This window comes from Rhamphochromis longiceps, linkage group LG3 (genome assembly GCF_057381845.1).
Source record: "Rhamphochromis longiceps isolate RC_006_pf linkage group LG3, R_longiceps_female_GT1.1, whole genome shotgun sequence".
Classification (NCBI taxonomy): Eukaryota; Metazoa; Chordata; class Actinopteri; order Cichliformes; family Cichlidae; genus Rhamphochromis; species Rhamphochromis longiceps.
Window position 1 is genome coordinate 27,023,725 of NC_140559.1, and position 25,983 is coordinate 27,049,707.

Here is a 25,983-nt window from a genome sequence, read left to right on the forward strand (position 1 = left end):
AAAGTATTGTAGACCTGCACCAGACTGGGAAGAGTGAATCTACAATAGGCAAGCAGCTTGGTGTGAAAAAATCAACTGTGGGAGCAATCATCAGAAAATGGAAGACATACAAGACCACTGATAATCTCCCACGATCTGGGGCTCCACGCAAGATCTCATCCCGTGGGGTCAAAATGATCATGAGAACGGTGAGCAAAGATCCCAGAACCACACGGGGGGACCTGGTGAATGACCTGCAGAGAGCTGGGACCAAAGTAACAAAGGTCACCATCAGTAACACACTACAACGGCAGGGAATCAAATCCCGCAGTGCCACACGTGTTCCGCTGCTGAAGCCAGTGCATGTCCAGGCCCGTCTGAAGTTTGCCAGAGAGCACATGGATGATACAGCAGAGGATTGGGAGAATGTCATGTGGTCAGATGAAACCAAAGTAGAACTTTTTGGTATAAACTCAACTCGTCGTGTTTGGAGGAAGAAGAATACTGAGTTGCATCCCAAGAACACCATACCTACTGTGAAGCATGGGGGTGGAAACATCATGCTATGGGGCTGTTTTTCTGCCAAGGGGACAGGACGACTGATCCGTGTTAAGGACAGAATGAATGGGGCCATGTATCGTGAGATTTTGAGCCAAAACCTCCTTCCATCAGTGAGAACTTTGAAGATGAAACGAGGCTGGGTCTTCCAACATGACAATGATCCAAAACACACCGCCCGGGCAACAAAGGAGTGGCTCCGTAAGAAGCATTTGAAAGTCCTGGAGTGGCCTAGCCAGTCTCCAGACCTCAACCCCATAGAAAATCTGTGGCGGGAGTTGAAAGTCCGTGTTGCTCGGCGACAGCCCCAAAACATCACTGCTCTCGAGAAGATCTGCATGGAGGAATGGGCCAAAATACCAGCTACTGTGTGTGCAAACCTGGTAAAGACCTATAGTAAACGTTTGACCTCTGTTATTGCCAACAAAGGTTATGTTACAAAGTATTGAGTTGTATTTTTGTTATTGACCAAATACTTATTTTCCACCCTGATTTACGGTTAAATTCTTTACAAATCCTACCACGTGGATTCATGGATTTTTTTTTCACATTCTGTCTCTCACAGTTGAAGTGTACCTCTGGTGCAAATTACTGACCTCTGTCATCATTTTAAGTGGGGGAACTTGCACAATCGGTGGCTGACTAAATACTTTTTTGCCCCACTGTAACTACAGTAAAACTAAAAATCAGTTTATTTGACTACATTTGTGCTGTTTGTTTTTTGTCTAGCTGCACTCAAACGTTTGGGTTTTTAAAGCACTTTATAAATGAGCACTGTGTGGAGGAGAGCAACTCTGAGTCACGTGACCAACACAAACTGATTTTTCCTCCTCTGGCCGAGTGTACCAAGCTGTGCAACCAGCTGCTGCCATCAGCGCTGTTTTACAACATAACGGCCGCTACATGCAAATCACAGCACAAATATAACTAAGTTTCTTACTGAAGCACAATCTGGAATCGAGAATCCCATCAAAGTAGGTCAATGTGTTGCAAGGAAAAAGCAGATGCTCAGATGAAGAGATGCCACACTAGGGGTCCACTTTAACCTCTGACTTTGGCACATGTCATCTCTTTTTATGCGACATCTCCTGGCTCAAATCAGTTTGATATTTGAAGGCTCACAGTGATGTAAAATAATGACTCCTCAGCAGTGCGTAAAAAAAAAAGTAACAAGCCTGTTCTGAAAATATAATTAGTCAAAAGTACAGATATTTGTTTAAAAATGTGAGTACAAGTAAAAGGATCTCAGAAAAATACTCAAGTAAAGATACTGAAAAATTATACTGAAGTACAGTAACGAAGTCTTTGTACTTTGTTTGTCTGCCATCTCTTAGTGGCCAATAACTTGGACGTCGAAACTTCAGGAGGAACAAAAGAGGAGGGAGAAAGCTGAAAAGAATCTGCAGGACATTAAAGAAGAGGTTTGTATTTGTTATTTGGTATATATTTGTCATGTGTGTGAGTGTGTCCCTATTAAATGTCTCTTTATCTCTGTATTGTAAAGTTATGAAGGAGATTATTTTGCTTATTTTGTAACAAATGTCTAAAAAAGGAACTGTTTCTATATATTAAACAAACTTATAGTCCACGTTGAAATTCAAAGAAAGGACTGGCTTGCAGAAATGTGTCAGAATTAAATGAAATCGCCAGTTTATTGTCATTCGGAACAGTTAGTGCACATCAGAATGAAATTCCAGTGCATTTACTCATCATCAAATATAAAAATAAATAAATAAAATTAATGTCTAAAGGCATAAAATGCAAGAAAGATCCATGTGAGAATAAAAAATAAGAAATATTTTAGTTTATTAGTAAGGAAATTAATAAGGAAAAGCTGTTCAGGATCTTAAATATATTGAACATCAACAAAAGCAGCAGAAAAGTGTACAATCATCGTTCAGCCATGAAATGACACTGCTGTAAATATACAGTCATGGGGGACAGAGGGGAGAGAAGCAGTCAGGGTGGGTGGTTGGTGTGCTGATGGTTGGAGAATGAAACTATTGTAACATCTGGCTGTCCTGGTCCTGATGCTGCTAAACCTCTTTCCAGAGGGCAGCAGGGAGCACAGTGCATGGTGGGGGTGGGCGGAGTCTCTGATGATGTTATGGACTCTGCTGAGACAGCATCTGTGCTCGACTTCCTGGATGGATGGAGGAGAAGTCCTGGTGATCTTCTCTGCAGTGATTTCCTCTCTGAGGCCCTGAAGCTGTAAAACCAGATGCAGACACAGCTGCTCAGCACACTTTGATGCTGCCTCAGTAGAAAGTGGAGATGCTGGAGGAGAAAGCTGTGCTCTCCTCATCCAAAATGCAAAGCTCCGACACTGCTGAGACTGTTCAACCAGTGCTGTTTAATGACTAGTCCAGACTGTCAGTTATCTAAGGCCTACACTGAAACATTGTACTGTGGCATGGTGGTTAACACCATTTCCAAGAAGCAAGCAGGTCTTGGGTTCAATACCCCCATCTTGACTGGATTTGCGTGTTCTCCCCGTGTCTGCACGGGTTCTCTCCAGATTCCCACCACAGTCCAAAGACATGTTAGTGGTGTTAGGTTAACAGATGATTCTAAATTGCCCATAGATGTGATGGTTGTCTGTCTCTGTCTTTATTGAGGAGTAATAGGTCAGGGCTAGTTCTTTTAGGTTCAGCAGCTAACAAGAGGGTGTGTTGGTCAGAACACAGGAAAGAGGACACGGGGCTTCCACATTGCTGAACTGTCACAGTCAGCTGGTTTATTGTCACCTCAAAGCTCAGTGTTGCCAATAGTCTGTAGTAAATAATAAGTTATTGTTAGACCAAATATATTACAGCAACAGTGGTTCAACTAATATAAACTCAAAATATAAAGTTACACATCCATCTATGCATATAATGTCCATGACATAATATATAAAAACTCAAATTATGTAAATATTACATTACTTGGTTCAAATATACAGAGAACTCAGATTAAACACAGTGGTGATGTCATACTACAAACAGAGACATTCACCGGCTATAACCATCATTCAAGGCGCCATTGTGTGGCTGAATGAAATTACTACACTATGGCAGCAGTTGGCGGCACAAGCCTTTAATCACCACGTGAAATTGCGCCGCTATGACTCGGTAGAAAGTTGAGTTTGCAACTAAACAAATTAAAGGTAACTTACGTTCAGACATTAACTTAACACTCGGAGCATCACTGTGAAAGATTGCAAACAGGAACACAGCTTACACGATGAGGGAATAACAAAAAACTGACCCGGAAGTACTTTCTCTCCCTCTGGAGCAGCAGCGCAGCACATCAAACTTATGCATATGTCATTTCCTATAACCTCACTCATAACAATATTTTAGGAACATAAAATCTCAGAGACTTTCATACAGTGTTAGCCCCGCGATAGACTGTTGACCTCTCCAGGGTCTCAATTTATTTACAAATACTTGTTCATGTATTAGTTTTTAAATATCATTCTGTTATATTTACATAATACAGCTTTTATTTACAGCTTTAATGTGACTCTGGTTGTGTTATCATTATTGTCTGTTAAACATGAACATGAACAAGCTTTAATTTCACTCCGGTTGTTTTTTCATTATTGTTTCTGAAATATGAACATTTCTTCCTTCTGGTCTCTCTTCATGTAACATTTCACCTGCAGTTGGAGAAGAAGAATACTGAAATCATCAATCAGCTCCAGCAGGAGAAAGAAACAGCAGAGGACCTGAAGACGAAGCTGGAGGACAAAAATCGTGAGGTTTGTCTTTCCATTATAAACATTCAGAATTTACTGACCCAGCTCTGTTTATCTCTGTATTGTAAAGAGTTATGAAGGAAACTTTAGATATTATTTTGTTTATTTCACAACAAATGTCTATTATATTAAAGATCAAATTGCACTAAGTGGAAGTGAGATTTAAAGCTTCTTTTTATTGTTACGTTTGATGTGATTAACTGTGTGTGAAGAGCAGTGTTGGGACTAACGCGTTATTAAGTAACGCGTTACAGTAACTACGTTATTATTGTGGTAACGAGCACGGTAACTAGTTATTATGCCAAAATCAGCAACGCGTTAGTCGTTACTGGGATTTAGATAGGGTCGTTACTCGTTACTCCGTGTGGTGGCTATCGCGGAGCTTCCACAGATTCAGTAACATTAGCAAGTGGTGGAGGCAGCAGGTGGATAGGGGAAAGGGGACGCAGAAAGAAAAGAGACCCGAGGCGGCCGCTGGTCCAAGTGTGAACTGAACTTCAGGTAAGAAGTTATGACCTGCAGTCTCTCTGGGTCAGATATAAACCAAGTTTAGGTGGAGTTTATTTTCTTTATTCTGACTTTTTCCGTACTGCGTGCTAGCTAGCATGACGGAGTTTCTATACAGCTGGGTGGGTGCTATGAAGTTAATGATGTTGAACTTTATTTTGTTCATAAGTTATTAGAGTTGCCAGCCGTCCCGTCTGGTATTCAGAGAAAATATTACGCGTTTCTTATTGAGGTGAAAAGGAACAGTTTGTCCCGTAATTCAGCTACAATGAAAAAGGCACAAAGCTGGAGTTATTCTGTGTCTTTGCTGCACAGCTGCCTCTTCTCTCATTCTCCCCCCTCCCTCTCCCGTTTCTACTTCAATCATGAAAACTGATCAATGATCAGCTGATCGGCTTTTCTCTCTTGTTTGTTTATCGCCCACTTTGGCCAGAAAGAGGAAACCAGCGGATGTCGCGCTAAACAACAGCAGCACGTTTAAGCTTGATCAGCTGTTGTTAGAATTTATTTAATATTAATTTCTAGTATCAGCTGATGTTTGCTGGAGCCACAGCTGCAAAAAAGCTGCTGGTCATGATATGGTTTGGTTATCTGGTGAGAGGGAAACATGAAGATGAAACCAGGAGATGTCCTTACTGGATCATCAGAGCTGAACAGGTGATGGAGAAACAGGTTTACCTTTTAGGTGACATGAATGAGTTGAAGGGAAGTTATGAACTGTTTCTGAGGGACAAATAACACCAGGATCCTTTTTTAGGTAGCTGACAGCTGGTAACTGTGCAGGGGTGGGTCTAGGAAAGTGTTGCCAGGGGGGCCAGGTAGGGCATTAACAGGGAGAGGTGGGCACAAAGAAATACTTTTCTTTCTTATTCTCATTTAAAATGTCTCGCTTTTAAAAAATAATTATCTGAATCTTACAACAAATGATTGATAGATTGATACATATATACCATCAGAACAGTGTACATCACTGTCACAACTGTTTATTTTCATTCAAAGGCTTTATGATTTTTCCTATAATGGTGGGCCGGTCTCTAGTCAAAATGTCCGGGCCAATTTTCTGTCCCAGTCCAGCCATGTATGCAGCTCATGTGCAGTCTGGTGTTACCTACATCTTCCTATTCAGAAGGCAGAATTTCTGAGTTCTGAGTACAATCGAAAGCACCACGACTGCAGTTTTTGTGTTGGATGTAAAAGGCGCACATGACGCTGTGACGTAGGCTAGAATCATGGCAGCAGTCAATGACGGTCCAGGCGTGGGATTTCTCTCGTGGAAATATGCACATTATCTTTTCCTTTCTATTGGTAGGTGGCACAGTGCACTTGTGGCAAGTAAGCAAGCTAGAAGACTGGCAAAGTTATGGAAGCAACACATTAACAAGAGAATTCTGAGTAAAACCAAAGTTACTTTCCCTAGTAACTAGTTACTTTGAAAGTAACGAATTCAATTCAATTCATCCATCTTCATCCGCTTTATCCGGAGCCGGGTCGCGGGGGCAGCAGCCTAAGCAAAGAGGCCCAGACCTCCCTCTCCCCAGCCACCTCCTCCAGCTTATCCGGGGGAACACCAAGGCGTTCCCAGGCCAGCCGAGAGATATAATCTCTCCAGCGTGTCAATTCAATTCAATTCAATTTTATTTATATAGCGCCAAATCACAACAAAAGTCGCCTCAAGGCGCTTCATAGATACAGAGAAAAACCCAACAATCATATGACCCCCTATGAGCAAGCACTTTGGCGACAGTGGGAAGGAAAAACTCCCTTTTAACAGGAAGAAACCTCCGGCAGAACCAGGCTCAGGGAGGGGCGGCCACCTGCTGCGACCGGTTGGGGTGAGAGAAGGAAGACAGGATAAAGACATGCTGTGGAAGAGAGACAGAGGTTAATAACAGATATGAGTCAATGCAGAGAGGTCTATTAATACATAGTGAGTGAGAAAGGTGACTGGAAAGGAAAAACTCAATGCATCATGGGAATCCCCCGGCAGACTACATCTATTGCAGCATAACTAAGGGAGGATCCAGGGTCACCTGGTCCAGCCCTAACTATATGCTTTAGCAAAAAGGAAAGTTTTAAGCCTAATCTTAAAAGTAGAGATAGTGTCTGTCTCCCGAATCCAAAACTGGAAGCTGGTTCCACAGAAGAGGGGCCTGAAAACTGAAAGCTCTCCCTCCCATTCTACTTTTAAATACTCTAGGAACAACAAGTAGGCCTGCAGAGCGAGAGCGAAGTGCTCTAATAGGGTGATATGGTACTACAAGGTCATTAAGATAAGATGGGGCCTGATTATTTAAGACCTTGTATGTGAGGAGCAGGATTTTGAATTCAATTCTGGATTTAACAGGAAGCCAATGAAGGGAAGCCAAAACAGGAGAAATATGCTCTCTCTTTCTAGTCCCTGTCAGGACTCTTGCTGCAGCATTTTGGATTAGCTGAAGGCTTTTCAGGGAGTTTTTTGGACATCCTGATAATAATGAATTACAGTAGTCCAGCCTGGAAGTAATAAATGCATGAACTAGTTTTTCAGTGTCACTCTGAGACAGGATATTTCTAATTCTAGAGATGTTGCGCAAATGGAAGAAAGCAGTCTTACATATTTGTTTAATATGTGCGTTGAAGGACATGTCCTGGTCAAAAATGACTCCAAGGTTCCTCACCGCGTTACTGGAGGCCAAGGTAATGCCATCCAGAGTAAGAATCTGGTTAGATACCATATTTCTAAGATTTTCAGGGCCGAGTACAATAACCTCAGTTTTATCTGAATTAAGAAGCAGAAAGTTAGCGGCCATCCAGGTCTTTATGTCTTTAAGACATTCCTGCAGTTTAACTAATTGGTGTGTGTTATCTGGCTTCATGGACAGATAGAGCTGGGTGTCATCTGCATAGCAGTGAAAATGTATGCTATGTCTTCTAATGATGCTGCCTAAGGGAAGCATGTATAATGTAAACAGAATTGGTCCTAGCACTGAACCCTGTGGAACTCCATAATTAACCTCAGTGTGTGAAGAGGACTCTCCATTTACATGCACAAACTGGAGTCTATTAGATAGATATGATACAAACCACTGCACCGCAGTACCTGTAATACCTACAGCATGTTCTAATCGCTCTAATAGGATATTATGGTCAACAGTATCGAACGCTGCACTGAGGTCTAGCAGGACAAGCACAGAGATGAGTCCACTGTCAGAGGCCATAAGAAGATCATTTGTAACCTTCACTAAAGCTGTTTCTGTGCTGTGATGAGCTCTGAAACCTGACTGAAACTCTTCAAATAAACCATTCCTCTGCAGATGATCTGTTAGCTGTTTGACAACTACTCTTCAAGGATTTTTGATATGAAAGGAAGGTTGGAGATGTAACGAGTAACTTGAAGTAAATGAGTTACTTTTGAGAGAAGTAACTAGTAATGTAACTAAGTTACTATTTTAAAGTAACTTACCCAACACTGGTGAAGAGACAAAGACAATAGTGAGAATATTGCACATGTTCATTTCATTAAAGATACAGGATCCTTTAAAAGCTGTGGCTATGTTTAACTTCATCATTATTCTACAAACCTTAAACTGACAGTAACAATAAATGTGCTATCAGATTTTAGAGAATTCGAGTCTGCTATTATTTTTGTTTATTTGTTTGGTGGTTCCAGGTCATAAGCTGGAGCAGAGTAGTGCAAACCTTCAGTAACTGCATTCAAATAAAATGCTGAAGAAATAACTGTCGCGAAATCGATCAATGTAGAGCAGTTTCACAAACCACAGAAGCCCCAGAAAAGTGCAATCAAACGATGAGTTTATTAACAGCCTGGAGAAAGCATCAACATATGTCTTCTGACCAAAATACATGTTGTGGATACTTATAAAGCGGTGGGGTACACGCCCCCCCCCATGGCGTCAATGACAGATTAAAATAGGTTCCAGACATTAGTCACAGTTAATCGTACATCTTGTACATCTTTAATAGCTATAAACAGACATAGAACTTCTCATTTTGATAACACCTTCCATACAAGGTAATAATCTTAAGCCCTCAGGGTCTCTGAGGCTAATTATTGACTCTGATCATCTGCTACCAAGTAGAGTAAAATATAGTAAGACACCAAATGAGTTAAGGCCTCAGGCCGGACACATTCCTAGATTATATGTATTATATGTACTGTAAGCATGCATTGCAGTTATCCTTCTATGCACTAGTCCTTTCACAATAAACTGTCTGGACCCTCTGTAGACTAATGCAACAACTCTAAATGAGCACAAATATTTATGCAATGTGTATAAAATACTTCTGGCTGTACCTGTAATAAAAGTAAACATAATAAAAGGATCCTCAAATGCAATATCAATACTGTAAGAAATATTATTAAATGAGATAATGCTGTAAAGAATGTTACTAATGCAGTTATAATGATGCAGATTATATGGCAGCAATAAAAGAATTTCTGTATCTCCACATAACATTTTTTGGTCATGTTTGATGTTGAGCTACGTGCTATTGAATTAAATTCTAAAGGCTGTCATCGCCCTGTACATATCATTAACTCTGAGACTGTGGCTGACTTCATTACAGCCTTTTTAAACTCTGCCTTTTTTGATCCAGATTGTACGGATACTAACTGTTTCACACCTCCTTTGGTTGATGATTTTGCCAACGCTATGTTATCTGTTATCCACCTGTTGCTCCATCTTGGATACTGTGGCCCCTATAAAGATGAAACGTCCCAGAACTTCTCATCAACCATGGCTAAATGACACTATACGAGCCTTATGTCGTGTCTGCTGTCAATCTGAAAGGAGGTGGAAAAAAGACAGGCTTTGTAGGAATACCAGAACTCTGTAAAGGCAGCTAAAGCAGCTTTCCTCTCAGATATTATTGAGACTAATAGCCACAACCCTCAAATGTTATTCAAAATTTTTAATTCAGTGATAAATCCCTGTCCGGACTCTTCGAGCTCGGCCTCCCAGGCTCTCTGTGAGCAATTTCTTAATCATTTTACTGGAAAAGTTTTATTACTGAAGGCTTCACACTCTCACTCACTTGTGTTGAATCCTGTTGCGGTTTTAGGATGCTTGTCCACCTTTTCTCACTTTGAGCTGTTATCACTCCCCACTCTTAAGGGAATAATTGAAAAATTAAGAAACTGAAATTCTGTGCATGATATCCTTCCTTCCCGTTTTATCAAGGAAGGTTTTGAGGAAACAGGGCCTTACATCTTATTTTTAATGAATTTATCATTGTTTGTGGGCTGTGTCCCGACTGCTTTTAAACATGCGGTAGTGCACCCTATTGTGAAAAAAAAAAGTAATTTCGATCAGAAAGACCCTGCAAATTATAGGCCAATCTTTTCCGTTTTTATCAAAAATTTTAGAGAAAGCCATCTTTCTCCAAATACATGCTTACTTAGTTGCAAATAATATTACTGACAAATACCAGTCTGGCTTTAAGCCACACCATATCACTGAAACGGCCCTGCTAAGAGTCTATAATGATCTTCTTGTATTTGCTGACTCTGGTCGCCCTGCCGTTTTAGTTTTATTGGATCTGTCTTCAGCCTTTGACATGGTTGATCATAATATACTCTTGAGGAGGCTAGAGCATGTTGTAGGCATCAAGGGTTCTGCCCTTAACTGGTTTAATTCTTACCTCACCGATAGATCCTTCTCTGTTGTGATGGGAGGATACGCTTCCTCTGTTGCCCCTCTCTGCTGTGGTGTGCCCCAGGGGTCTGTATTGGGCCCTTTATTGTTCTCTTTGTATATGCTACCCTTGGGCTCCATATTTAAAAAAATACAATGTTTCCTATCACTTTTACGCTGATGACATTCAAATCTATTTTCAACTGACTGATGATTTGTCAGCATCACTGCACTCCATGTTCGATTGCCTGAGAGAGGTTAAAGATTGGCTGTCAGATAATTCTCTCATTTTAAATGAGAAAAAAACTGACGTTATGGTGTTCGACAGCTATATTCCTCGAGACCAGCTTGTTGCCCTGCTGGGGCCCCTAGCTAATTCTCTCTCTGATTCTATGCGTAACCTGGGTGTCTATTTGGATAGCTCCTTTAAGCTCGATAAGCAAGTGTCATCTGTAGTTAAATCTGTTTTGTTTTTTCAATTGCGGCAGATTTCTAAAGCTAAGCATTATATACCACACAGGGACCTGGAAAAACTTATCCACGCTTTTGTGACCTCCAGGTTAGATTATTGTAATTCTCTCTACTGTGGTCTACAAGCCTTCTCTCTTTGAAGGCTGCAATTCGTTCAGAATGCTGCGGCTCGCCGAAATTTGATCCTATTACTCCAGCTCTTGTTGATCTACACTGGTTACCTATCAAATATTGCATTGAGTTTAAAATCTTGTTACTCACTTTTAAAATCCTGAATAACATTGCGCCCAGCTACCTTACTGACCTCCTCAATCTGTGCACTCCTTGTCGTGCATTAAGATCATCAGATCAATTACTTCTGGCCCAACCTAAGTTTAGACTGAAGACCAGAGGCGATCGTGCCTTTGCTTCAGCTGCACCCAACCTTTGGAATAGCCTCCCTGCTTCTATTCGAGCCTTGGACTCTATCCAATCCTTTAAATCAAGATTGAAAGCATATCTATTTGACTTGGCTTTCCTGACCAGTTAATACCCTTTTAAACTTTTATTAAATGTATTATTTCGTTACTAATTTTACTGCGGTTTTTGTCTTCACTGTCTACACTGGAATTATTATAAAATGGGAGAGGCCGAAGAGTGAACTGTCAAAAGTAAGTACTGGAATCAAAGGTCAGTGAAAGCATCACTCAGAAGAATGGTGGTGGTGGTGGGGGGTGATAAAGTGGAGATGATGGAGGAAGGTTTCGAGAGGGTTTTCAAGTACTGCGTTTTTCCTGAGACAACGCCGTCTCAGTGTGGATGGGAGGCCGAAACGGAGAGAAAAAGATGCTTTTTCAAACAAAAAAGCATTAGTGTGGACGTAGCCTGAGTGAGTTTTGTCAGTGAGGAAGACCAGCAGCCCGATACACATGGGGGTGCTGATACCTGGGGAAGGTGTCAGTTTTCTCACCAGTTCCTGGGGGATGATCCACCAACAAACAGCACTTCTACGTGACTGTGTCCTCCAGATGTGTAAAGCTCAGGTGAAGAGCAGAGAGAGCAGAGGACATCGCGCTGTGGAGCTGTTTGGCCAGTACGAAGACTGACGTGGAAGGGACTCTACCAAAACTTCATTATTAAGGGAGTTAATGCAGAGGGCAGGTGTCATTAAAACATGTGATGGTGGCAGATTTGAAACATGATGGAACAACAGTCTGCCACAGCGAGGAGTTAAAGATGTCTGTAAGGACGTGTGAATGCTCGTTAGCACCAGTGTTGATCACGTTACTTGAAAAAAGTAATTGGTTAGTAATTTCTGATTACTTCTCCAAAAAAGTAAACCTGTTACATTACTTGTTACTTGAAAATGTAATCGGATTACGCGTTATTACCCATCTCTGGTCAGCACACTCTCTGAGGACTCGTCCTTGAATGTTGTCCTGATGCCTTCCAAACATTCACTCTCCTCAGAGTTTTACAGACATCAGTCACGTTCAGATTCAGTGTTTTCTCATCAGGGTGAAAACTGTCTGTTATTGCAGGGTGTTGTTGAGAAATGTGTTGACCTCATTAAGATGGTGTGTGTTGTTGTCACACATACTTGCTTCTTATATGAAAACTCTTAATTTAAGACAAAGCTTAAATAATTTAGTTATAATGAAATTCAAATACAGTTGTTTCTTCAGGTTCTCCATTCTAAAATTTATATCATATCAAGCTCTTAATTCAATATAGTAACTGATTTATTGACTCTGTGTAATCACCCAAATGCTATAACAAAAAACATAAAAATATATATTTGTCTTCTATGTTTTTGTTTCTTTTTAATTGCAGCTTTGTGAAACTATCAGTCAAGTCCAGGGAGAGAAACAGAAGATGGAGAGACTGAACAATGAGCTCAACTCTACAAAACAACAGGTTCATTTTTTATACACTAACTTCCTGCATTTACATGACTGTCATGTTTAATCAGATCTCTTTCTCTGGTGATTGAAACACTCTGAAGAAACATTAAGAAATTCAGATTTTATATAATTAATTGAACATAAGCAGAGCTGTACTGATTGAAACTTTCTAGGCTGATTCATCTGCTGTTTGTAATGATAATGTGATTAACTGTCATTTATTTGCAACAATCATTGTTATTTTCTATTCTTCGTGCTTGAAAGTGTTTATTTCATTTATTTCCCAGGCGGTGCCTCATAGATTTGAAACATAAACTCAGAAATTTGTCCACAAATTTCATCATAGTTGCTGTAGGACAAAATTGAACTGCAGAATGACAGAAGAATGTTGCCACCTTGTTCTTTATTTATTTTTTATTTAGGAACATGTTGATCTCCAATTATATGTCACTGAGCCGACATGATGCTTAAACTTGATGCACATCTGTGACCGATTTGCTAACTTTGGATCGACCCATTGATTGATTGCCTGCTACCAGGTCATCTGTGCAACTGCCTTGTATTAAACCCGATTCTTTGATCCCCTTGATAGAACAGAGAAAACCCGACTCAGGAGTGGTCAAAACATTTCTAATTCTTTATTCAATCATCTTCTGGAAGAGAGAATCCTGCACAGCCCAAAGCCAGTTGCAGAAACTCTAACATTAGAAGCTAAAAATGTGTCTCATATAGGTGTTATTTTGGTACTTTACACGTCACACACACAGCCTCGATACAAACAACTGCTTATATGTTACTAGTTCCTCTTTTTTCTGTCTGGTTTCCTGTTTTTATTTATATGCTTGTACAGCTCTACAGTAACTTCCTGTTTTTCAGTGTGGCTGAGCACTTAGTTTGTGAGTCAAAAGTGGGCTTGGTTTACAAGCCTTTATTATTAAAATACATAAAACAATATATTCAGAAAATAAGCACTAAGAATATATGTTTATTCCATAACACTTGCAATCAAATGTTGTTGCCTAGATATTGTTTAATCATCCTCTGGGGTATATATATTTTTCAGTTACTAAAAGTGAAAACAAATCAAAGCAATAACTGGCAAAGAATAATTTTTCTCAGATGAGGTTGACGTCCTAGTGTGACTGAACCATGAAATAAACCTGACACACAAAATACTAGAAGTCAGCTCCAAAATGATCAGTAAGAAGATATAAATAGAGAATACTAAAAGGAAATCCATTCGATAAATCTAACAAATATTAGAGATTAATCAAATCTAGGATTTTAAAAAAGAAATTTGTGAATTAAAGAAATAGAGGTGTTAAGGCCCCCGGGCTGGTGTGTTTGCAGTGTTTACCAAAAGCAGACACAGGAGAGGAAAACTAACAAAAAGTGAGCCGTTTACTAGGCTGAGAGCAAAAACAAAAACCAGGCAAGGTGAAATAGGGAAAAATTAACCTGAAACCTGAACTGGGAAAAACTAAAACTAAGACATGAAAAACTATGACATGAATATAGCCTGAATATGAACATCAGGGAAACCCAAGACATGAAGAGCTTAGACTCACGGAACTTGTAGTAAGACGAACAGACAACCCAACACTGAACAGAGGAAGACAGAGAACTTAAATATGCAGTAGAGTAAAGAGGGAAGTGAGAATACTTGGGGAAAACACAGCTGACAAAAATGAACCTGAATGAACCTGAACGTCATTGGGGGGTGACAAAAAGGGGACGTAGACAACATGAGCTTGACAAAATATTGAACACACAGATATAAAATACATTGTAGATCCAAGTAAGGTGCATTACACTTAATTCTGACACTGATGCTGTTAAACTTTCCTGACCAACACAAGACACCAAAAACCTTTTAGTGACACTGAAATCCAGCTGCACTCAAGTAAAAGATACAAAAAAACCTGTGAATATTTTGAAATTTTCTTTGTTTTATAAATCTAATTTGATAAATGTTATAATTTTTTTTAATTTATCTTTTTAAGCAATAAATACTTTTATTTTGGGAGACACTACATTCAAAAGCAAGTATATCCATTGGATCTTTATTTATTTGCTTTTTTGTATCAGCCAACTTATATTTACATCAGGGGTAGCCAACTCCCAGCCTCGAGAGCTGCTGTCCTGCAGGTTTTAGATATCACCCTGGGTCACCACACCTGAATCAAATGAGTAGTTCATTACGAGGCCTCTGGAGAACTTCAAGACATGTTGGCTGTGTCCCAATTAAGAGACCGCACGCTTGAAGTACGCGCACTACACGTACTACGTACGGTACGTACTACAGGGAGTGCAGAATTATTAGGCAAATGAGTATTTTGTCCACATCATCCTCTTCATGCATGTTGTCTTACTCCAAGCTGTATAGGCTCGAAATTAGGCATATTAGGTGATGTGCATCTCTGTAATGAGAAGGGGTGTGGTCTAATGACATCATATCCGGTGTGCATAATTATTAGGCAACTTCCTTTCCACTGGCAAAATGGGTCAAAAGAAGGACTTGACAGGCTCAGAAAAGTCAAAAATAGTGAGATATCTTGCAGAGGGATGCAGCAGTCTCAAAATTGCAAAGCTTCTGAAGCGTGATCATCGAACAATCAAGCGCTTCATTCAAAATAGTCAACAGGGTCGCAAGAAGCGTGTGGAAAAACCAAGGCGCAAAATAACTGCCCATGAACTGAGAAAAGTCCCTTTCTTATTCAGTGACACTTCCTCGTGGTCAGCAGAAATACGATTAAACTGCACCTCAGCTGCATTCTCAACACACTCCACTACAGTAAGCACACCAAGTCTGGTCCGGGGAGCCAACCACACATCTTCCTGAGAGAAGTTCACAACTTGAACTGGAAACACGTGCCTGTCAGTTTCAACAAGAGTAGGAACAACAACCAAACCGCTGGGAACGAGCGTGTTGGTTGGCTCAAGTAACATTAAGGTCTGGTCATCTGAAACTTTCCCAAGCCCTCTAGCAAATACTGTGGCCACGGATGATGCTGGCACGTGTACAGTATTTTTACCAGCTAACCGGGCGGTGGATGACCTCTCTAATATTTCGCAGGCTTGCACCCCCTGAAAAGCTTCTCCCCAAGCAGCATTTAACTCTCCTCCGAGAGTTGAATCAAAACTAGCAATGGCTAGCTCCTTACATCTCTTTATTATGTTCATTCCAACAAGAACAGGGGGGAATCCCTCTAGTCTGCTGGCACCTTTTTCCACCTGCTGTTCCACATCATTTTCCTGCACCTTAACTTTAGCTGACATTAGCTCTTGGTCTTGTGGCCCTCCGGGTTCTGGGGCGGGGTCCCTGAATACCAAAAACCCACACTCCTGCACTTTTAACCCCATGACCTGCACATCCAGCTCAATGTAACCTATATAAGGAATTGGCAATGAGTTAGCTGCAGTCAATTTAAGCCATTTAGCTGTAGGGGTTACATCATCATCTTCACCCATTAGGTGTTGTCGGAAAAATGCCTCTGAGATGGTGCTAACCTGGCTCCCTGTATCAAAAAGGGTTCTAGCCTTAATCCCTCCCACCTCAATTTCAACTTCAGGACATTTACCAACTGCTCTGTCAAAAAATCTCTCACGAGTTAGGGTCTTTGAGCCAGTAGTCTCCCCTCGAATTGCCCGGCTCTTGGCAACCGAGGTAGCTAGTTTCCCTGAGCAGGTGCAGGAAAAGAAACTGGAGAAGCTCCTTGCTTAAGGGTTTTGGACTCCCCAGCAATGTGTCCAACTCCCTTACACTTGAAACAGATGGGCTTCTCATCATCAGTGAACTGGAACTTTGATCTGGGAATCCCACGTTTAGGGGCCCTTTCTTCGGATGTAACACTCTTCCGAACCACACTGAGTAACTCCCCAATAGCCTTGCCCTGCTCAGAAACCACCTTAAGGATTTCATCTAGAGTTGCAGATGACCTATCTGGAGCTCCACGGGTACTCTGATCCCCTGCAACCGCACTGTCACTTAAAATGGGCCTGCTCTTGGCAACTCTGGTGCCACTAGGTTTTTCTTCCATAGACAAAGCAATTGCTTCCTGACATACATCAAAAAGCATAGACTCTGGCTTTTCCCTCACCATCTGCGAAGCTCCCTTCGCAGAGTGGAGTCTCTTACTCCCTCCACAAACTGGTCTCTAACTGCCATCTTTGTGTCAGGCCTTTGTTTAAGGGCTAAGCGGAGGATCTGGGACAGAGCGTGTGAGTACTCAAAGAAATCTTCACCTTCTAGCTGGAAACGGCTAAAAAAGGTTTGCAGTAACTGTGCTACACTGCGCCTCTCACCATAAGCTTCTCTGAGAAAACAAAAAATTTCTTCGGGTTCAATCTGCTCTCCCCCAGTGCATAACTTGATCTCTTCAAGTGCAGAACCCCTGAGGAGGGAAAAAATGAAGTCAACCTGATCATCATTACCCAAGCCTCTAGTTATGATACCCCTCTGTACTTCATCAATAAATTCCTCTACAGGACGTCCATCTACGGTTGCATCCCCTCTAAAGGGTTGAATAGGTCGCTCTCGCGGCAGATATACATATGACCTACTTACCGTCACTCAAAGCAGTTACCCTGGCCATAGCCTGGTCATATTTGTTACTCAGTTCTGACAATTTTGCCTGAAGCTCAGTGACAGGGTCCCTTGCAGCGGCCACCGCCAAACCCTGGTCATCGTCACTGTTTGTGTCTGACATAATGAAATGTCTGTGTCCAGATTAGTCTTTGGTCAGGATGCAGAAATTGCCTTAGCAGTCTATTCAGCTAGGTGCCACTGATGTCCTCTTGTCCTCTGGAAAGAATCCTTCCCTCGATCGAAATCGGCTTCTTCTGGACAGACTGGCCACTGCTCCTCTGCACACCTCTGGTATGGCCCCAATCGTCAGGTCCTTTCCAATCCCTCGCGCCGCGGGTGACCACCACTACAGTTTTTTTTTTGCACCGTAAAATAGAGCTGGGCGATAGAACGATAACGATATCTATCGCGATATAACTTTTACTCGATAGAGAAATTAAGCTATCGCGATAGACCTCGCCGCTCTTGTCCTCTTAAAAAAAAAAAAAAAAAAAAAAAAAAAGGTCGGCCGATCCAAATTAAGTAGCGCAGAGCCGAACCAATCACAGCCGCAGCTTCACGTCGCGTGACTTGTTACGTACAGCACAAGTGCCAAGCCGCACGTGTGTTTGTTTGGGAAGCAGCCAGCGGGTAATGGAGGAAATGAGTGTGCCGACTAGAAAAATCAACCGAGCGTGACCGAAGAGAAAACAGATGATGGTTCCAATGCCGGAGAGATTGTCGAACGGAAGAGCCATAGAAGTTCCGTAGTGTGAAGGTATTTCGGCTATTTCAAGTCTGACAAAAAACAGAGTAGCGTGCACTGTAAATTGTGCCGAAAGCAAGTCTGGAAATACAATAAACTGGTGCATGCGTCACACTGTGCGCCACGTTATTGTTTCGGTGAAATGAATTTCTACAATACTGTTACTGTTAATTCTACTCTCTGCAGTGTTTAAATGCTTACATATACACACAGTTACTGTCCCTCCACACATACGACTCGGTTCTGCTTCTATGCCCCAGCTTTGTTTACTTTTTCCCACCGAGGCTTCTAGACTTCTGATTGGCCAACATTTCTACACGGTTAGGAATCTAGCGCCACCTGCTGCTTTGGCATGTTCATAGCAGCGTTTTCCTTCATTTCTGCCTTTATGTGTGGACGGGATTATTTTTTTAAAACGAAAACGGAAAATCTCCGTTTTCAAAAATACCCGTGTACGTGTGGACATAGCCTCAGTCTCTGACTGGAAGCGCTAATTCGTCATTCGGCTTTTGTCAGACTAAAGTAACTGTTAAAACTGTTTGAAAAGCTAAGCTATACAACAAGGAGAGATTGAGAATTTCCTTTTAGTTCTCAGTTTATTTGATATTGACAAAAGTTAGTCAGTTTTGTCTGTTCTTCTGTAAAACAAACTAAGATTTATTTTTAGAATTAATATTTTGTTTCTAAGTGGAATTGACAATTTAGTCTGTTTCGTTTGTTCTATTTTGAAACTTAAACGCTTTAGCGGCTGTCTTTTGTGTAGTTTGCAATATTTGCCTTTATTTATCTGAAAAAGTCTCATGTTCCTTAAGTACATCTACCCTGTTGAACTTATTATGGGAAATAAATATTTAAATAAAAACAAGCTGCTGATTATTTCACATTTTACTTGTGAGCAACAGCACATTTAAATCTTACAAATATAGTTATTTGGCTTATATCGTGATAGATATCGTTATCGCCTGAAATGAAAAAAACATATCGTGATATGAAAAAATCTCATATCGCCCAGCTCTACCGTAAAATGACCTACTTAAACGGAAACCCATAAAAAACAAAATCACTGAGCTGCACTTTTGCAGATACCCCACTCCTGGTACCAAATTGTGTAGCCTGGCTAAATTAACCAGCCCAGAACACAGATTATCTTTGGGGTTCTTTAAATCTGAATGATAAAGTAAGCACTCAGAAGAAAATAAAAAGGTTGTAAAAATAAAGAAATAAAATTGTTACAGACAGTTCTTATCCAGTAACAGCTTCGTGCACTGGTAACCCACTGCTACTGCAGGTTATTTCCCCAACTTTCTCAGCATCTGGAACTCAAGGACGTCTAGTGTCATTTTGTGTCTGATATAAACCCATACATAAATAAAACAAACTTAGCAGTGCAAAAATAACTGTAGTGGCTTCTGCTAAGACACAGAGCCAAGATTAAACAGTTAACAAGGTACATTTCCCTCTTATCCACAGAGATAGTATAATACAAGTGTGAACTCAAATACATACAGTGCATTAATTCAGCAGAAAACGGAACATAGATCCCTCTGAGATGAACGGCGAAATTGGTTGCAGCCACTCCTGGTGCCTTAACTGTTGCACACTTTGCATTCAAAACAGATCACACAGCGAAAAAAGGCATTGCACACCCACATAACACCAATGCAAGCTAGCACTCCCGTGAATGTCTTTGTAGATCCCCATGATCCCTTGCGCTCTCAGGGGTACCCCAAAAGAAACAGCGCCATCCAGTGGCATGTCCCATAATATCGAACTTCCACCTGGCTACACATTAATTTTCTCTGGGTTGCTGTGACGACTAAAGACAGACGAGAGGAGCTGAACAACATCATTAGTAGTAGCAGAAGGTGAAAAGGCAAGCTGAGGCCACCAGCAGAGAGCTCTTAATCTTTGTTTTGTGTTCACAATCCTTTGGTGACTTTCATGTGCTACTGCAATCAATGTAGGTCTCACTGTACATGGTGCAATGAGCCTCTGAGAACATAATTACTTAGAGTTGAGAGTTCATTATGCCCTATGAATTCCTTTGGTGCTCAGCAGCATTGTCAGAGCTTGGTGGTCTGTCCTCGTGAAACATCAGCCTCACAAATATGTTCTCCTTTTCTCTGCAGTCCACACACAAGAAAGAGCTTCTTTTTCAAGAGTAGAACATGTTTGTTCTGTTGCAGACAGTTTGCAGGAAGTAAACGCCGCAGGTTTCTCTGTGCCATGTGGTGGAAATTTCTTTATTCTATGTATTGATCACATATTTTAACCATATCACTTTAGTAACAGTTGTATCATTTTGTCACTTAGGTTAGCTTCACAAACGTGTCTTATGCTCTATCACATGTGTTCTACACAGACACACACAGCGGCCGCGGCAGTAAGTCAGAGACGTTCAGGTTTGTGGGGGGTTAGATAGATAGATAGATAGATAGATAGATAGATAGATAGATAGATAGATAGATAGATAGATAGATAGATAGATCATCTGTGGAAGAAGGGAGGCAACAGCTCAGTGAAAAACAGTCGTAAATGTCTCTCCTTGAAGGGAAGGTGAGACGAGGCAACGTGTAAGAGTTGTGGAACATCTTTGTGTCTGTGTGTATATAAGATGTGAGGGCGGCGGCCATCATCAGAGAGGACCCTGGTGTTTGTCTACAGCAGTGGTTCCCAAACTTGTTTTTGGTAGGCCCCCCTTTGTTTTACAAGAAAATTCTGCCTCGTTCGGAGGCATGAGAGTTGTTTTTCAGAGTTGTTTCACTTTATGCACACAGTCAATATCTGGGCAGCAGGGATGCAGGAAGCAGGTGATGTGTTTGTAGAGATCACAGAAGCAGTAGGAGCAGCAGGTAGAACAGTGTTGCCTAAAAGGGTGATGTTCAGCCTAACACAGGAATTATTTTCTTTGTGTATGTAACCGGTTGAAGATCAGGTGGTTTTAGTGGTGTATCGCTGAAGTGCTCTTTCCATGGACTTAGTTTGTTGAACTGCAAATTCCGTTTGTGTTGCCAGTGTAGCAGCTTTATCCAGAGTCAATCAGGTCTTTCTCCTAAATAAATAAATATATGTCATTTGTGCATAAGCGAAAAGCATAAAGTACTAAAACAACATTGTTTCTCTGTTAAAAACGGTGATGTTTCTTCGTCCTGTCTGCAGCTGGAAAATAAACTCAAGGATGAGGAAAAGAGGAATGAAGAAACAAAGGAAAAAGTCAAAAAGGTACTTTTATGTTTTTACATTTAATTCTGACATTGATGCTGTTAAATTTTACCAACAAACACAAAACAGTTGTTTCGTTTTATAAATCAGATTTTATAAATGTTATATTTTGTGTGTGAGTGTGTTTAAGTAAAATCTGCTTTTATTTTTGGAGACACTACATTCAAAATCAAATGTATCCTTTGGGCCTTCATTTATTTAAATTATTTAGATAATTCAAATAAAACATTTAAATAAATAAGTTGTTACTTATTTATATGAACCAACTTATATTTCCATAATTCAGCTCTTATTTAAAGCTTTAATCTGACTCTGGTTGTGTTTTCATTATTGTGTCTTAAACATGAACATTTCTTCCTTCTGCTCTTTCTTCATGTAACATTTCACCTGCAGTCAGAGAAGAAGAATACTGAAACCATCAATCAGCTCAAGCAGGAGAAACAAGCAGCAGAGAAACTGAAGAATCAGTTCAAGTCCAAATGTCACGAGGTTTGTTCTTCCACTGTAAACATTTTTAATATGCTGACAAAATCCTCTTTATCTCTGTATTGTAAAGAGTTATGAAGGAAACTTTAGATATAATTTTGTTACTTTTATCAACAAAGTGCTGCAGAAACATACATACATATGTCTGTCTTTTTTTTCTGACAGATGATCAAATCTGAGAGGGAGAAGGAGGAAATCATTCAGAAGTTGATGGAAACATTTCCTACACTGGACTCAAAGGTCAGTGAAAGCATCTCTCAGCACACAGAGGTAAACATGGACACATGTGATGCTGTCATCCTCCCAATGATCACAGACCTGTGCACTTATATTCCTGCAGTTTTGTCCAGCAGCAGTTTCTGTGTCATTAACCAAACACAACTTTGAAATCCTACCACTGCAAGATTGTTGACATCATCCCACAACACTTAATGTTGTTAGCATCATGCTAAATCAGCTCCCTTATATTTACATCATACAGCTTTAATGTGACTGTTTGTGTTTCATTATTGTGTCTTAAACATGAACATTTTTTCCTTGTGCTCTTTCTTCATGTAACATTTCAGCTGCAGTCAGAGAAGAAAACTGGAATCATCAAACAGCTCCAGCAGGTGAAAGGCAGAGTAGAGAAACTGAAGAATCAGTTGGAGAAGAATTCTCACAAGGTTTGTCTTTCAGTTGTAAACATTCAAAATGTGCTGACTCGACTCTCTTCATGAATATAATGCACATCAATATTTACTCACCAAATCTGAAGGTCTGAAATATAAAAAAGAATCCAGGATGTGTCCAAGTAAGAATATGTGCTGGATCTCAGGGTCTCATTGTCCTAACCCTCCCCACTCAGTTTAAGATCTGCATGTTGAGGCAGTCTACAGCCAAGCATCAGTCACAGCAGAAATTTCTCTGCACAGAGATTTTTTGTATGTTGTGGAAAAAATAAATCAAAGTGATTTTCTGAGATTTTTTAAAAGAAAGTTAAAACCTTTGCAAAGGGATCAATACAGCATGAACAGGGTTCTTACAAGCAGTGACAAAGAAGCAAAATAATAACATCTCCTTTGAGACCGCTCTCTTTCCCAACGTGTAACATGCCAGCGTTTTGTCACATCCTGAGGCAAAAGGTTCTACAACAAACCTTCAGTGTCCCATGATACGCTCCTGGTGGTAAGACACGATCCAGCTGTTTATTCCAGGCCTAACTCGAACCACAGCCTTAATCGTGTCAGACAGTGTTTTTCAAAGCGATGAAAAAGTAAAATAAATGTACATGTGTAGATTCATTCCACACGGTTCTCATGTTTCCAAACGTGTAACACACAGACATGTTGGGTGGGTGAAAGCACAACATACCGACGATTTGTCACAGTGTCGATATGTTACGCTTTGGGATAAGAACATGTTGCTCCTTTATGGCCATCATGTGGATACAGTCTTAATCTGTTCAGTTGTAGGAAGCAGGATGTAGAACCTTCACTCATTCTTTGTTTAACAAACTTTAGCCACATACCAAAAGCACAATGAGGGTAAAAGAGGATGAAACACTGTAAAACCTGCTTCACAGTAAAGTAGAAAGTTGGATTTTTTTATTTATTTTTTAAACTGAGGGCATTTTGTGCTGTTGAAATTTGAACTTATTCCTTATTAAATATTGATGTTATCACACACCTGATCAAATAGCATTAAGTGGAAGTGAGATTTAAAGTTTCTGTTTATTGTTACGTTTGATGTGATTAACTGTGTGAAGAGACAAAGACAGGAGTGAGAATCCTGCACATGTTCATTATATTAAAGATACAGCTGGAACCAGATATTTACAGACACTTCAGAAAAAAAACATTTTTCTTTACTGTCAAACATCAAATCAGAGTAAAATTTTTTGTTAACATATTTTTTGTATTTGTGAAATGTCAGAATAGAGAAAGATATTTGTTGTGGGTTTTTTATTACTTTCATCAGAGTCAGAAGCATACATGCACATCTTAGTATTTAGTAGAATTACTGTCAAACTGTTTCACTTCAGCCAAACGTTTCAGATTTCCTTCCACAAACTTTCTCAATAGTTTTCTGGAATCTGGGCTCACTGAGAGACAGAACTGGTGTAACTGGGTCGGGTTTGTAGGCCTTCTTGCTGTCACTCACCTTTTCAGTGCTGCCCACAAATCTTCTGTGGGACTGAGATCAGGGCTTTGTGATGGCCACTCCTACACCCTGACTTTGTTGTCTTTAAAACACTTTGTAACTAATTTGGAGGTATGTTTGGGGTCATTGTCCATTCGGAAGACCAGTTTACACCCAAGGTTCAACGTTGTGGCTGATGTCTTCAGATGTTGCCTAAGCGTGTACTGTTTACGTTCCATCTATTTTGTGAAATGCATCAGTCCCTTCTGCAGCAAAACAGCTCCACAACATGATGCTGTCGCCCCCACACTTCACAGTTGGGATGATGTTCTGAGGCTTCAAAGCTTCCTCCTTTTTCCTCAAATATAAAGTTCATCATTACAGTTCAGTTTTTGTTTGGTCAGACCTCAGGACATGTCCCCAAAGATTAAGATTTTTGTCCCCATGTTGCAAACTGTAGTCTGACTTTTTTATGATGGTTTTCAAGTATGTCTTTTTCCTCCAAGAGTGACCTTTCAGCTCGTGGTACAGGACTCACTCAGTGACGCTGTTTTTCTAGTGTCAGTCAGCATCTTCACAAGGTCTTTTCCTGATGTCCTGGGTTTGTTTTGCACATTTCACACAAAAAAATTCCTCTTTTGGACTCAGAATCTGTCTCCTACACGAGCAGTATGACAGTTGTACGTTCCCATGTTTTTATACTTGTGTATTATTGTCTGAACTGATGAACGTGGGACCTTCAGTTATCTGGAAATTGCACCAATAGATGAGCCGCACATGTGGAAGTCCACAGTTGTTTTCCTGAAGTCTTGTTAGATAAAGACACAATAAACTTAGTGCATGAAAGTAATGAAAAAACATGTTCTTTGTCTTTATACTGACATTACACAAATACAAAAATATGTTAACATTTATTGATCTAAAACAAAACAAAAAAGTTTGACGGTAAAGAAAAAAGTTTTTTTATGAAGTGTTTGTAAATATCTGGTTTCACCTGTGCATTAAAGTATCCTTGTAAAAGCTGTGGTTCTGTTTAAATCCTTAATTATTCTATAAAATTCACATTGACAGAAATAATAAAGGTTTTTTTCAGGCATCAGAGTCTACAATTTATTGTCAAGGTCATAACCTGGAGCAGAGTAGCACCAACACTCATTTGTTGTATTTAAATAAAGTGCTGATGAAATAAATTGACTTTAGTTTAGTGAGTTTGTGACCGTAATTAAATTAATAATTAAAATAACTGCACCAATCGGATTGAGTAAGAGGACACAATAGTTAAAACATGTTGCTCACAGTGTGAAGCTTCAATAATTTTGTCACTTTTATCAACAAAGCGCTGCAGAAACAACATCTGTGTGTCTTTCTTTCTGACAGATGATCAAATCTGAGGAGGAGGAAATAATTCAGAAGCTGATGCAGATATTTCTTACACTGGACTCAAAGGTCAGTGAAAGCATCTCTCAGCACACAGAGGTAAACATGGACACATGTGATGCTGTCATCCTCCCAATGATCACAGACCTGTGCACTTATATTCCTGCAGTTTTGTCCAGCAGCAGCTTCTGTGTCATTAACCAAACACAACTTTGAAATCCTACCACTGCAAGATTGTTGACGTCATCCCACAACACTTAATGTTGTTAACATCATGCTACATCAGCTCCCTTATATTTACATCATACAGCTTTAATGTGACTCTGGTTGTTTCATTATTGTGTTAAAAAAGCTCCAGGATGTGAAACAAGCAGCAGAGCTGCTGAAGGCTGAGCTGGAGTTCAGAAGTCGTGAGGTTTGTGTTTCCATAAACATTATGAATTTGTTGACTGAATTTGTAGAATAAAAGTGCACACCAGTATTTTTCTACAATATGTGTAGAAAAAAAATTCTAGGCTATATTTATTTAAGAACATTAAAAAGTCTCTCTGCATATTATTAGTGAGTTATTATTAGCATATGACAAAGATTCTATGATATGCATATTATCACAGAATCTTTGGATCTTTGAGTTTAAACGTGTTGAGACAGTTTACAACCAGAAAACTGTT

The 25,983-nt window shown here is 40.2% G+C and overlaps 1 protein-coding gene across 1 annotated transcript in view; it reads left to right on the forward strand.

Moving 5' to 3' along the window:
- Positions 1-25,983, forward strand: part of LOC146673737 (uncharacterized) — a 94,087-nt gene that overhangs the window by 58,271 nt on the left and 9,833 nt on the right. Inside the window, exons 8-16 of the mRNA XM_085384683.1 lie at positions 1,872-1,958; positions 4,187-4,282; positions 16,548-16,730; positions 21,266-21,328; positions 21,755-21,817; positions 21,980-22,054; positions 22,381-22,479; positions 25,313-25,381; positions 25,671-25,727. Coding sequence (XP_085240809.1) covers positions 1,872-1,958; positions 4,187-4,282; positions 16,548-16,730; positions 21,266-21,328; positions 21,755-21,817; positions 21,980-22,054; positions 22,381-22,479; positions 25,313-25,381; positions 25,671-25,727 — 792 coding nt within the window. The remainder of the gene's footprint in view (positions 1-1,871; positions 1,959-4,186; positions 4,283-16,547; positions 16,731-21,265; positions 21,329-21,754; positions 21,818-21,979; positions 22,055-22,380; positions 22,480-25,312; positions 25,382-25,670; positions 25,728-25,983) is intronic.